Here is a 13,895-nt window from a genome sequence, read left to right on the forward strand (position 1 = left end):
CTGAGCGTGCGTGGACTTTGCATCGGTGTCCACCCAGGATCAAAACCTCAGAATGCAGCTCAGGGCTTGATATCTTCGCTTAAGCCCAGCCAAGAACTGAACTACCCTTGTTTTTTAACTCTCCACAGTACCTTTTGAAATGCTTTCACGCAGGTCACATAAACCCAGCAGGGAGAGTTCAAGAGGAAGAGGGGGATTAACAGATGGCACAGGGGGAGGGCAGTGTAAAAAGCAGCATCTTTTTCAACTTCACTTACCCTCTTGCTCGTCCTACTACATCCTTTTTCTCCAACCAGTGCTGCCCTCGTTTGTACAGCCCTCTGTCATCAACAGCATTATTGTCTCCCTTTGTCAGAAATTTGATGTCACCATTTTGCCTAGCAAAGGAAAGGCAGCCAGGTAAGTCAGAGAATAACTCATTAAAAGCTGTTCTAGAGCGAACACATAGAGACTAACACAAAGGATTTAGAAGCAATCATGTCCTACATGTCAAGCAAGATGAAAAAGGGAAACTGTGTCAAATGCAGTGGAAAGCAGTTTGGAGAAACACTGCCAATGAAAGAATGAATTCTGGCCTCAGACAAGCTTTCTAGCAGAACTGAAGAACAGAACCAGCAGGATGAGACATTTCTAGCAAAGGTGCAGCTACCGCCTCTTTGCTTTTGACCTCTCTCATGTTGATGCTTCTCTTGCTTCATATACAAATGTTGGGTGCTGGGCTCTGTACTACCACCCAAAATGAGATTTGGGGTTAAAGCATACAGTTCTACACAGTGGTGGTCAGAAGCAAGCCGAAACTTAGAAATTATTAGGAAAGGGGGATAAAACAAATCAAACAATACCATTATGATACTGCATGAACTCACAATGTGCCTACATCTTGAATGCTCTGTGCAGTTCTGAACCCCCTACATCCTTTTTTGAAATGGAGAGAAGAACTGGCAAAGGCTCAGAAATGGATAACAAGGTCTGGAACCACTTCCATACAAGAAACAACAGACCAGGACTCTTCAGCCTGGAAAAGACAGAACTGATGGGAGATATGTTGGTAGTCCAATACGAATGACACAGACAACAACAATAAAACAGCTTTTCACTGCCTCTTCCAATACCAGACTGAGAGGGCATCAAATGAAACTCGGAGATAACAAGTTAAAACAAGCCACAGAAGGTGCTATGCAGAACTAACAACAGTGCAAATATCTCACTGGAAGGGTATTTTGGATGCCAAAAAATTGTATCAATTCAAAAAGTGACCAGATACTCCATGTGAAAAAGTGAAGGAGGCCATTAATAACGAACTATGACTTTGTGCCTGAAATCATGTGCTAAAGCAGGGAAATTATCACTAAATACTCTCTCCAGTCTTTAATTAATCCTGAGATTAATTAGTTAACTTGCCAAAACCAGGATCCTGGAGCAGATGAACCTTTGACCTGGAAACAGCTGCTGTTATGCTCTAGCTCAACACACCACATTGTGCATCCTTCCCAGTCATTTCCATTCAGTTTGCTGGGCAGTCAGCTCTGCTGTCTTCCAAGCAGCAGCCTGTGCCACTGCTCGGGGTTCAGCCCTGCGGCATCTGGAGGCAGATGCTGAGCAGGAGCATTCTCCATGCTTGACTCTGTCAGCTTACTCACAGAAATGACAGATCAAATGCAACACAGGAAAGCATGCAGAAGGTCTTCAGAGCTCGTGCTGTTTTCATCATGCCTGAATAGCAGGATGTGTTACTTACTCAACAGGAGAAGCCTGAAAGGAAAAAAAGGCGGGGAAAGAACAGATCTTTCTTCAAAGCACATTTGTCTCCCTGTGTAGGGACAACAAACTCTAGAACTTAGAGATACAGTCTGGAAAAAGAAGATACCTAAATAAATAGAGAAAATAGTTATCTCTGCAGACTGATGGTGTAGGAGCACACCATCTTACTGAGCAGATTCAACGGTCTATCATGAACTAGCACAAGAAGCCCACAGCACAGTTGCTCTGTCTGAAAGGTGAATAAAATCTGCTTTGGCTGTCCTGCACCAAAACCACCAAGGAAGTTTTGACCACAGACTGTGTTTAGTGATAAAGAATGAATTCAACTTCAGTCTGAATAAAGAAAAAAAGACCAGCAAGGGAAAAACATAATACTGATGTGAACTGGAGCCCAAACTGCTAGAAGATCACAGAGAACAGGGTTTCTGTTTTCCCTCAGCTTCACACTCTTGTCAGCTTTTGCAGAGACTTTTCACATTCATATTCACTTTTTGTATTTCACATTCAGTCCATGACTACAGGAAGAAATGGGGAACTCCCTCCATTCAGAGGATACTCCCAAACTCTAAATGGGCACCAGAAAAATATTCTTTAAATAATTAAAAAAGCAACTGATACCCGAGCCCTGCCTCCAGCTCTCCTGGCTTCTGACTGGCTTAAGGTCACTGTAGGGATTTTTCAGTTTATCTTTCCTAACATACTTTGTATGTTTGTATTTGATTGTTATATTTAAATGAAATCTAAAATACTGGAGAATGGTTTTACTTCACAGAATCAAGGACTGGCACTATAGGCCTGTTACTTAAAACAGAAAAAGCCCTGGATACCTTTATAGTGCTGAGACAGAGCCAAGCAAAAAGTGTAGCGTGGCTAATATTTGGAAATGAACTGACACATAGAATGCACATTTCTGCTTCTCCTTCCTAGACAGCAGCTGAGAGTGGAGAAAGAAGACCTTGAACTTTGTTGCCTCCTCAATGATCAGCCCAAGCAGCACTGGAGCCCAGCTGAGCCTTTAGCATGCAACAGGGGAGGAGGAAAGTAGCATTTCACTTAAGAGTTCCCAAGACATCTCAAAAAGTGCACGTGCAACGTTAGATTACAGATTTATCAACTATACTGACCTTGGTTTTGAATTACTGGTATCAAAGTGGTACTTTGAAAACTGGCATTGTTAAAAGATTTGAGTACAGAATAAATCTGAACAGCAAAGACTGCTCTGTCTGCTGGGAGAGGTGCCACCCTCTCATAGCCAGGATTTCAGCTGGAATATTTGTGTGCATGAACCTGGCTGACCTTGTTGTTGGGCCAGACAAATGATCTGGGTGTCTCAACAGCTGTGGCTGCCATGAATGCCTGGGGGAAGGGACCTCTCTCTGTCCCCTCAAACTCGCTTGACTGGAGCAGTCATTAAATGCCACCTTTACACATGATTCAAGTGATTCCCTTAACCTAGGAACAGATCTCCGAGTGCTGGTATAGTTCCAGTTCATGCATCTTCCAGCAGGCATTTACTCTCCAGAAACAGATGCTGCGACCCCATCCAACTGTTGCCCTCTCCAAGCTGGCCTGAAGAACCAGGGATTCAGTGCAAGATTTAGTTTTTGCTCAAATGCCTCATGGAGAAGGCTCATTTTCACCCCAGACTGGCCTGAAGCAGTCATAGCACCCAGCAAAACAGAAAGGCTCGTGGCTGCTGAGGAAGCCTTGCCTGAAAATTAAGCCCTGTTCAGCAGTCAAACCAGAATGACTGTGCTTTGTTCCTTCAGACATGCAATCTGACAGATGTTCAGAGAATGAACAGGACATGGACAACCCAATGCATAGAGACCGCGAGTGTAACACCGCCAGACTTCCTACAGAGAAGAAAAGAAACACCCTCCCTCTGCATAACAGCAGAAGCCGGGGAGGGTTCTGCTTTCTTCCACAAAGACAAACTTTAAAATAATGCACCCTACACACAAAATACCCTTCTTCCATCAGTTCTACCTCCACAAACAAGAACAACTTCACACACGTAAGTGCAGCCGTGCCTACAGGTGACAATATGTAGTACCTTGGGATGGAAATGATGGTACAGGAGACATTAAGTGACATGGGGAGTCCAGGTTACCCGAACAGACCTTCTGCATTCTACTGGATTATCTTTACAAGTAAAACAAGGAGGGCAGATTTTGTCTGTCTGAAACTTCTGTGCTGCTTCCTACAGCACCTGGATACCTGTTACTGACATCACACCCATTCATTTAACCAAGGAGATGAGGAAAAACATAATTTAGCTTAACATCCTGCAGTACAACCCCCCAGATTCTTAACATACTTCTCATGAATTTTCAGGACACGATGGACTATAGGAATTTCCCTTCCTTCTATCCTAAAGACCACGATTTCTCCCACTCTGATTGGATCTTCAATTCGATTTGTGAGGAACAGGAGATCTCCTCTGTGAAATGCAGGCTCCATGCTGCCACTGAAAAAGAGAAAAGGAGCAATTGAACAACACTGAACAATATTGAACAATCAGGTTTTGGAGATTACAGTCCTTTAAGAAAAATCTCACAAGAACCTCAACAAAGAGGTCCTAAGAAAACCACCCTGGAGAACAGGCACTGTTGAACCTCTATCACAATCAGATTTTAAATCCCCATTCTACCAGCAGTTTAGTTTTGCTGGGAAAAGAGCACTGTCAGCAGCCGGTGTTAATATCACACCAAACGGGAAAACCCTTCTGCTTTCTTCATAACAGCAAAGCTGATGACAAGAAGCAGCTTCTTGACTTCCGAGTTCATCACACAGTGGTGGGAAGCTTCTTTTCATAGTATCAGGGAGGTTGGAAAAGACCCTTAACATCAAGTCCAATCTCTTTATTTCATTCGGTTTCATTTTTTGCAGGCAGGTAGATCCTCCTCACTAACAAAGCTCTGAACATACACAGGCTCTGTATTCCCATCTGGAACAGACAGACGGGTGTGCTAAAAATTTGCTACCATGATTCATGGCTTTGCTTCCCGATCTTATTTCAGGCTATTCATTTATTTTAGTCCTGTCTTCTAAATGGCAATTGTTACAAAATACTTAACCTTCTTTATTCCAAAGGAATAATGCAGTCCAAAACAAAATTGTGAACTTTACGTACCACGTATATTCATGGTTTATCTTGAGGCAGCACAGAAGCTGCTACTCAGAAGATCACATTGCTGAAGAAGCGATGTGACCTAACAGCCCCCTGTCTTACTCATTGCAGGAACAGCATGAAATATCTCCCCTGTACTTACAGATAGATCCTTTGGCAGGGAGTTTTGTTAAATGGCATGTGGTGATTAACAACAACACAGAAACACACAGAGAGGGCAACACAGCCACAGAACAGGCCCCGGGCAATATCCACACCAGCAGCCGACAGCTGCCCAAGGAATCTGTCCCAGGCAGTAGGAGGCTGGGAGTAACACCAGTGGTACCGACTGCACCGCACTTCTGTGAGGGCAACGTGCAATACCGAAAACATATCCAGTCACAGAGCAATAACCCTTATATAAAAGAGTACAGCTAAGGATCCCCTTTCTCTGGCCATGCTATAGCTTACCAGAAGGCCAGAGGAAAACCAAGCCACTGTGAAAGATGAGTTAGTATTTTTAAGGATGAACTGTAACATGTAATAACACTCCCCAGGCATTTCAGGAAAACAGCAAATCATTTTAATTGTAAAACTTTCTTCCCTGGTGTCTCAAATCAACTCCCTGTAAACTCACCAAGACTCATTTGATACTTCACCTATACATGCAGCGAGACCGGCCAGCACCACGGAGGTACCACTGCGGTGCGGTGTTCTGCTACCACAACTTCTGGTATGGGAAGTGCACTTACCCTTGATGAGAGGATGGGGTCTGCCACAAACATTGTGTTTATATAGGGATACCGCCCCCTCCCCCCCACCCCCAGTTCTCTGCTTCAAGGCCTTTCTTTTTCATGGCTCTTCCACCTGCACCACTGAGCATTTCTCCACGAGGTTTGATATGATCCAGAGTTTCGCTCTTGCTGTATTTCTCTGAAGTCCTTCCTCCCCTTCACCCACCCTCAGGACCACCCCTCTAGGGTACAACCCAGCAGCTGACAGACGCAGAAGGAGAAGATGCTGGTTTCACTGCAGGCTGCCGGCCATGCTTACCTGCTTCCTCTTCCCTCGCCTGCTGCTCTGCGCTGCACGGCAGTGCGAGTTCTCCGGGAGCCAGGGGCGGGACGGGAGCCTCCCGCTGTCCCATCCCTCGGGAAAACCCCCTCGGTCGGGCTCAGCGCCGCCGGCCCGCGGCTCGCCGGCCCTCACACCCCTCCTCCGGAGCGATACTGCCGAACCCACCCGTTTACCTCAGCACCACCACGATGGGGCTCTCGCTGCCCGTCACCACCATCAGCCCCTTCCATATCATGAGGGCGGACGACACGATCATGCCGAAGTTCAGCACCTGGTAGTAGAGCTGGAGATCGGGGGGGTGGGTCAGGCCCCGCGCCCGGGCAGGGCAGGCCCAATCCAACCCCCGCCCCGCCCGGCGCCCCGCCCGGCCCCGGTCCGGACCTGCCGCTTGTTCATGCGCCGGACATCGTCCAGAAAGTCCAGCGACAGCATCGCCGGCACCGAGCGCGGCGGCACCCGCCCGCCCGGCCCCGCTTCCGCTTCCGCGCTCGCTTCCGCCCGCCTCTCCGCCACTTCCGGGCCCGCCCCGGATGGGAAGAAACGACGCCAGGCAGGGACCCTTGGATGCTTTTATTTGCGCTATTCCGAAGTAAACATCATAGCAAGGCACGGACGCCGCTGCGGGTTAAATAGATACGTGGTGGCTTGGGGGTGCCCCCTGCTATCCTTAGTTCTACGTAGGCTACCTGGTAAAACATCCCCTAGGCTAACGTACACCGTATCAAAAAATACAAAGAGTCCAAACTGTTCGTATCAAAACACGTCGAGACGAGCGGGTGAGCAATCCGAATGCAGTAAGATAAATAGTTCTTAAATTATTTAAACATCGTCATAGTAAACAATAATGAGCAGGGTTCTGGCTCAATGTAATTAAAAAAATAATGGCATAGGAGATAGTTCTACTACACAAAGCGCGTGTGATGGGGGAACAGCTGAGGAGGGAGAGTCAATATGACTATGTGGAAGGAAACGTCTACCATGTGGCAGTAATGCTGAGCCGTTGGGAGAAGAGCCACAGATGGAGCACCGGCAGCCCTCCTGCGGGCTGTGACCCCCAGTCTGCTGCCACAGCTCAGCCCAAGCTGCAGGGAGCACTGGCACCAGGTGATGCTGTCAGCAGCGCTGGGGTGGTTCCACTCCAACTGATGCCATGGACAGGGATGGGACGGGGGGCGGGGGCGTTTTCCCCTTCTGGGATGGTGCCAACCTGCCACCCTGCGCTGCCCAAGGTCCCCTCTGGGACAAGCTGCCAGGCACCAGGCCTTGCTGCTCCCGCCCCGGGGACAACTTCCAGCCGCAGAACTCCACTGACACGTGGCCAACACATCCCCAAGGGGACCAGGCGCTCCTTAACAGGACACATGGCTTTGAGCTGTGCTCACCCGAGAGGATGTGGGATACAGAATTCTCTTTCAGGATGATTCAGGTCTGAGACATTTCATTAAACTGCATTTTGGAAAATAAGGTTGTTATTCTGGCAATTAAAGAAAAAACAGCACAACTTACAGCTTGAACCCGTCCCATGTAACACAGAAGATCCTGGATCAGCCAGCATGGTCCTGACAAGTGTGTTTTGCTGAGACGGCGTTATGAGTTAAAATGAGTAAAACAAAGGCAGGATGGGAAGAGAAAAAATAAGCCATAAATAGGAGAAAGAAAGCGATAGGGAAGGCAAGGCTCGGGCTCCGGGCAGAGGCTGAGGCAGTGCACACTTGGAGGAGAGCTCATCTTAAGGAAACTGCAGCTGCAGAAAGTGCTCCTTGATCCTCAGGAGTTGGGACAAACTCCAGCAAGGATTCTTGCCCTGCTTTCCCTTTTCACCTCTCTGGTCTGGCAGAGAGTTAGTGCTTAGGATGCAATAGCAGGGTTGGGTTTTTTGTTTTTTAAATTTCCCTTACAAATAGAGGTTAACGGAAAGCTATGTCCATCCCAAGAAATCAACAGAATATTTCAAAGATTCGCCCCATCCCCACCCTGTATTTTGAGTAAAAACCACCCAACAAAAAAACCTCAACCAACCAGAAGGGGTTTTTTTAAGTCTTAAGAGACTTTGAATGATTGTTCTCAGAGGTGCTATTAGGACCCTCCACGCCACACGTGTTCTGACTGTGTTCACAAAGAGCTGAGTCACTTTTGCACTCTTTACATTTCGGATTTTCTTCTTCTGTTGTAGTGTTCATCTCACCATTATAGCCCTCATGTCCATTGTCACCTATCTCCCTTTCTGCCTTCTGCCTTGGATCTTCCTCCTCCTCCACTTCTTCTTCCTCCTCTTCCTCCTCCTCCTCATCTTTTACTTTATGAACAATGAAGAGGTGTCTGTTCAGAGAGATGTGAGAGGTGTAGCACAAGCCACAGAACAAGCACTGGTAGGTGGAGCTGTCTGTCTTGTGCCGAGGTATGTGTTCCTGAAACTCAGTGCTGACGTCTGTCGTGAATCCGCACTTGGCACATTTCCAGTGCGCTCTCAGTTTTTTGGCTGGCGGTGCGCCTGAACCCGCAGCGGTCTCTGCCTGACCCAGCTCATCCATTGCCATCCTCTTTGGAGATTTTGCCTTAAAAAAAAATACAAGAGATTAAAAAGTTACTTCCTTGCTTGAGCCCCGGGAAGAGCAAGTGCTCAATTCCACACGTGTATCTGAAGACACCTGTGGGTGAATCCACATCGTTATTTTGAAACAAACTAGACAAAGCTGTGCCACAGGGCTCGTGTCACATGGCCTTTCCTCCCAACACCCAAACCCCTCACCCCAACATGCATGATCTCAACTGCTGTCCTGCAACAGGAGACCTCATAAGGGGTGCCTGGGCAGGAACATAATGGGGAAAGAGAATGTGAACTTGGTGTGGGAAGGAGGAGCCCCCCAAGCAGGGAGAGCTGAGGGACACAGGGATGGTCATCAGCCCAGGCAATGCTTCTCAGATTTAACTCTGAGCATTCTCCCCTACACTCAGGCTTTTTCTTTATGGCATTTCTAATGAACTCATCCCCTCATCCCACAGTATGCTTCTCTTCCCATGAGGATGGCAGACTTGCATACATCCCTTCACATGATTTTCTTATCTCCTTATCCAGCAGCACTGAGCAGTCTTTGTTTAGAATACAGCTTATAGGCTTGTATATGCAGACCTGCTGGAGCCATGGGCAGCCTCTGGCTGTCCCTGGTTAGCCACGTGGCTCTGCTCGGGAAAGCAGCTGCCAGCTCATGGAAGTGAATTCTTGGGTTGCCCCAGGTTTCCTTACAGCATAAATACAGAGTCAGTCTTGGCTGTGATCCCTCAAGAAATCAGGTGAATGATAAACTACAGTGATATGGAAAAGGTACATCTATTTTTAAAGTAAATGGAAAGAAGCCCAATCAGCCAACCCTCCACTCCAAACCAACCCGAAATCAAATCAGTTGACCAGTTACACTTGCGGAAAACAAATTACACAGTCCTAATCAGGAGGAAGGCAGTTCACATAGGGAGTGGATCTAAGTAGTAAGGATTTTAAAAGACAAAAAACCCCTTTTGTAACAAGCAGAAAAAAACAAGGGAGAAAGAGGAAAAATGTAGCAGACTCACGACCATAGCAGCAGGGGCAAACAAGGGTAATAACAATCTAAATTAGACCTGGTTACAAAGCAGACTGCAAAAAGGCCAGTAAAACGTAAGGCCACATGTTCAGGAATATCTTGAAAAATGCAAGATGTTGTGCACTTTCAGCTGAAGTGCAGCTGATCCTGACACTGCCAGAGAGAAGCAAACTGCATGGAGTTGAGAGGAGGACAAGAAAATCTGCCATGACTGGCAGAGGGCTTGATATAACACCCCAAGGGATAGCTACAAGCCAGGTACATTTATTTTTCAATGAAAATATATCAGTTACTTCTGCTGTGTCTCTCTCTGGAGCTTTTGCTTTGGCCATCTGGGATAAGTCTGGGTTTTTGATGCCATGCATGAGGCTGATGTGATTCTCCAGCATGAACGGCTGAGGAAATGTCTGATTTTCATCTGTGCAGTACCTTGGAAATACAAAAAGGAAGAAAATTCATTAGAGGAAATGCCCAGCTCTTTGTTTCCATTCAAACAGCTCTTTGTTATGTGCCAAACCAATAGGTGTCACTGGAGTGGAGATGCTGGACAGTAATGTACAATTAGATTACCAAAATATGCAGCTAATTGCTGGTTTAATAATAAAACATTACCCCTGAGAGAAATCTAGAACAGTTTAGGATTTACCACAGTAAACACGAATGGAAATGAAAGTACGGCACATCTTATGTACAGTCCAGTACTAAGTAAGTACAGGGACTAGTGGAGATCAGGTTCACTGTGGTACATGCTACAGAAGATAAATAATCAAGATGGAAAATGCAGGGGGGGAAACAACTCTGAAATGTCATAGGCACAGAGGGACCTCATGACTTGTGTAGCACCGAGGAGGCTGACAGCAGAACCAGGTTCCGCAGCCAGTGTTCCCGAGCACCATGGCAGCATCCCATCCACAAGACCATCTGTATCATGGCACCCTGAAAATTCTTACATAACTGCTGAACTTCCAACTTTAATAATAAGCTAGGCAAAAGCACTCAGGAATACATCATGTATGTAACTATTCATGTTAAAACTTGGTAGGACTTAAGAGCTGCCATTTCAAGAGTTTTCATTTCAAAAGGAGATGTGAAGTGGATGTGCCACCTTGACTCCCGGATGACAAAGGTCTACTGGAAATAAGTGCCATGTCTTGCAGACACAGTAACCCACCCCCTGCAGCACGGTGAAGTACACAGAGGTCTCTGTGAAACCCAAGATTGACTGTACTCGTCTGCTGCCTGCAGTGTGACACAGGGAAGGTTCATCAGCTACACACTGACTCGAGCAACGAGGCAAGTTACACTGGACTTCTCTGAAATACACAAATTGCAGTTGAAATGCAGGCAGCAAAGGATGAAAAGCATCAGCAAGGAGATGAAGTGTCTCTGGGCAACAAAGATATATTTTAAAAGGAGAGAAGAAGATTCCTCCTGAGCTTCTAGTAATTAAATGACAGTCAGTAATGATGTGAAAATGCAGCCGTGCCCCCTGAATACTTCTGTTTTTTAAAAGGAACTGCTTAGATGATAAATCAATATTTAATAATGATGGATTTTTTCTTCCTCATGGAGAAAAGATGAGAGGTTATTAAGTGATATTTATCAAAAATACACATGTTGAAAATCAAGCGTTCCAGACAGTCTGTACTTAAGCCTTGGAAAATGAGAGCAAGTTCTCGTAACAATAACCAAGTGAATTACGAAACAAAATACATAACACATCAGAATATTTTGCAATTTGTCCTAATTTAGAATTCTTTTCATGTGAGCAGAGAAAGATACTTTCCTAACCTGAATTACTCCAGTGACAAACTTGGCAGGAGTGTGTTCAAGCAAGTCCTCCATCACTGGTTTCTCCCTAAAAGTTTAACAGAAGGCAGAGCCCTAAGTAGGGCAAGGGGAGAAGGGGAAATCACAGCTTGCAATTTTAGAAGCCAGAGGGAGGTGACCTACCAGACAGCACGCTGAAGTCACCAGAATACTCAAGTGCTCGATCAATGACAAATTTTACTCATTTACTCATGGAAATCCAGGAGGGGAGAAAAGGGTGCCAAGAAGTTAAAGCATCAAAAGTCCTGAAGAGAGTAACAGGTGAGACCGATACAAACTGCCTGGTGGAATAAACGAAAACGGACACCAGCAACCAAGGCAAAAGAAAAGGAGCAGCAAAGATGTGATGCCTTACAGAGAGCACAAGGGAGCTGAGGAGGAATTCAAAGAAATGGGAGGATTTGCAATCAACAGTCACAGAGGAGATTTTTAGAACAGCACTTTGGACAAACTAAGAGGGAACAAAGGCGAGACTGAACAGAACACCTCAGATCGAGACAAAGAGCAGCTGTTGGAGATGCCAGGACAAGTATTTCAAGGAAGATGTTTCATTTGAAGAGTGCTGTGAATTCACTAAGTCTCCCGCTACAATGATTAAAGAGCACAACCACTCTACAGTTAAGTCTTCATCAACAGATCCTGAGAAGGAGCAACTACAAGCTTGATAATTAAACACAACCACAATTCACTTGAGTTCCTAGCTGTGCCTTCTCTGCTGTGAATCTGTGCATCCACAACTGTGTGCTGCTCTGAAACATAATAGAGAAGCTGGACTCCAGGGCCTGTACAAGCTAATGCAGACAGCAGGCGGGCACATCCTAGGCTATTAAACATATCCTTCTTCCCAGCTAGGCCTTAAATTCATTTTGGTTCTGATAGACTGCACTTTGAAAACAACTGATCTAGAGAGAATACACGGATGCAAATCAGGTGCACATAACTCCAAAGATCATCAGCCATGTAATCAAACATACTGGGAGCCAACATTTCACCTTCTCCAGAGGTTCCAAGTCAAAGCACAGTTACAAGAAATAGAAAGTTTAGAAGTCCTGTCTGAAAAATGCATCAGTAATATATTCTTGTCAGGCCCCAGTGGTGATGCCAGTACTTTATCCATTTACTGAAAGATAGTGTGGCTCACTAGGCAGTACAAAGAAATAAAACACATGAGGATGTACCCTTCAAGACAGGCTTTTAGTAACTTAAGTGCAGTAAAGTGACAGGACACTCTTCAGAAACATTTGCGTTAAGCCAAAATCTTACATAAAGAAAATCTTACATAAAGAAAATCACCCAGCCTCCATTCCTGCAAACTTCCCTTCAACACAAATGTGGGGTTTTAATTCTTTTTTCAGAAGGATGTGTCAGAATGAGACAGGAAGCAAATCTGCACAGTCACTCGGATACGACTTATTCTGCAACAGCAGATGAGAACTCAGCTGTTTTAGAGGCAGTTTTGTAAGCACTGGGCTTTGTCCTGAACTTAAGACTGTATCCACAGCTAAAAAATGTTCCCCAGCAATGATTTTCATTCACTGCTGATTCACATAGCTCATCTCAAGTCTCCAAATCCATTATCCAACTTTGAGATGTGTTTTCTCAAGCAAATCCAGCAGGCTTAATTCTCCATTGCCCTGCAGCTTGTGCAGTTCTACCTGTATACAGTGGTGGCAAGATCTAGCACCCATGCCCGTGTTCATTAAGACTTTACATACCTTTTGTACCACTTTCTCATGGGAAAGGCACAAGAGTGATGAACGACCACATCAACCACAAAGTAGCAAAAGAGTGGCCCAATATTACACTGGCACCACAAGGGTGTCCAATATAATTCAAATTTTGCACTTGCAGATCTCAAATCAAACCTTATCCTAAGTTTCCAAAGGGCATTTTGCAGTCAAAAGCAAGGACTTATTTTAGCTAAGTCTCTCATGTTTAACATACTCTTCTTCTCACTCTCCCTCAGTAACTTACAGCCTGGAGCAGAGAGGAGCAGACACAATCTATTACAAAGGGCTTCCAAACCCGAAGGCTTAGCCTGGTGTGGAAAACAAATGTCAAAAGGGGTGTTCAATACATACCAACAAGTATAAACTTTCTTTGCTGTGTCGTGATTATTGCGGATGTGTCTGCGCAGACTGTTGGAGGCGTTAAATGAGCGTTCACACTGTCGACAGGGATATCTCTTCACAGACTAGTAGAAGAACAGAAACATCTTTTAATAACAGGGAGAGGAAGGCACTGGCTGGATTCTAACATTCCCATGATCTTCAGCTTGACCTTACCTCTTAGGTGCAAAAAATCCCTCTTCCACTGATAAACATCACTGAGATTTTGGGGTCCCACTTATACTCAGCCCAACCGCTGGCTAATGCTAGCACTGATCTTACAAAAACCAGGACTAGTTAAAGCACATGCTTGATTTTTATTTATTATTTTTAATAGGAATTGCATTAGCTGCTTCTCCTGGGCCTCATTTCACTGCAGGACCCTCTGCAGAATTAATTCAGTGGAAACACCTTTCTGCCCCAGATGAA

General features: G+C 45.5%; 2 protein-coding genes across 8 annotated transcripts in view; both read right to left on the bottom strand.

Annotated features, from left to right (window-relative positions):
* Positions 1-125: 125 nt before the first annotated feature.
* Positions 126-6,463, bottom strand: LOC136019152 (signal peptidase complex catalytic subunit SEC11A-like). The gene is made up of 4 exons (XM_065689051.1): positions 6,332-6,463; positions 6,124-6,233; positions 4,082-4,231; positions 126-377 (listed from the first exon to the last, which is right to left on the bottom strand). Exons 1-4 carry the CDS (start codon positions 6,380-6,382, stop codon positions 254-256), a joined length of 435 nt encoding a protein of 144 aa, XP_065545123.1. The 5' UTR covers positions 6,383-6,463; the 3' UTR covers positions 126-253.
* Positions 6,464-7,397: 934 nt separating this feature from the next.
* The window catches only part of LOC136019151 (zinc finger protein 592-like), a 40,535-nt gene continuing 34,037 nt past the window's right edge, over positions 7,398-13,895 (bottom strand). For 6 of the 7 annotated variants that reach the window (XM_065689045.1, XM_065689046.1, XM_065689049.1 and 3 more), the window contains 3 exons: positions 13,440-13,552; positions 9,822-9,957; positions 7,398-8,505 (listed from right to left, as the gene is read on the bottom strand). In XM_065689045.1, coding sequence (XP_065545117.1) covers positions 7,984-8,505; positions 9,822-9,957; positions 13,440-13,552 — 771 coding nt within the window. In that variant the 3' untranslated portion in view covers positions 7,398-7,983. Of the gene's footprint in view, positions 8,506-9,821; positions 9,958-11,319; positions 11,387-13,439; positions 13,553-13,895 lie in introns of those variants that run through there. The other variant, XM_065689050.1, reaches the window with a different exon arrangement.

Source organism: Lathamus discolor, chromosome 8 (assembly GCF_037157495.1).
Source record: "Lathamus discolor isolate bLatDis1 chromosome 8, bLatDis1.hap1, whole genome shotgun sequence".
In the NCBI taxonomy this organism is placed as follows: domain Eukaryota; kingdom Metazoa; phylum Chordata; class Aves; order Psittaciformes; family Psittacidae; genus Lathamus; species Lathamus discolor.

Coding starts and splice junctions, on each gene's coding strand:
- LOC136019152 (XM_065689051.1), bottom strand. CDS start 6,382: ATGCTGTCGCTGGACTTTCTGGACGATGTCCGGCGCATGAACAAGCGG. Junction 6,234..6,331: donor GGCGCATGAACAAGCGGCAG/GTCCGGACCGGG, acceptor CCCGATCTCCAG/CTCTACTACCAGGTGCTGAA. Junction 4,232..6,123: donor CCCATCGTGGTGGTGCTGAG/GTAAACGGGTGG, acceptor TCTCTTTTTCAG/TGGCAGCATGGAGCCTGCAT.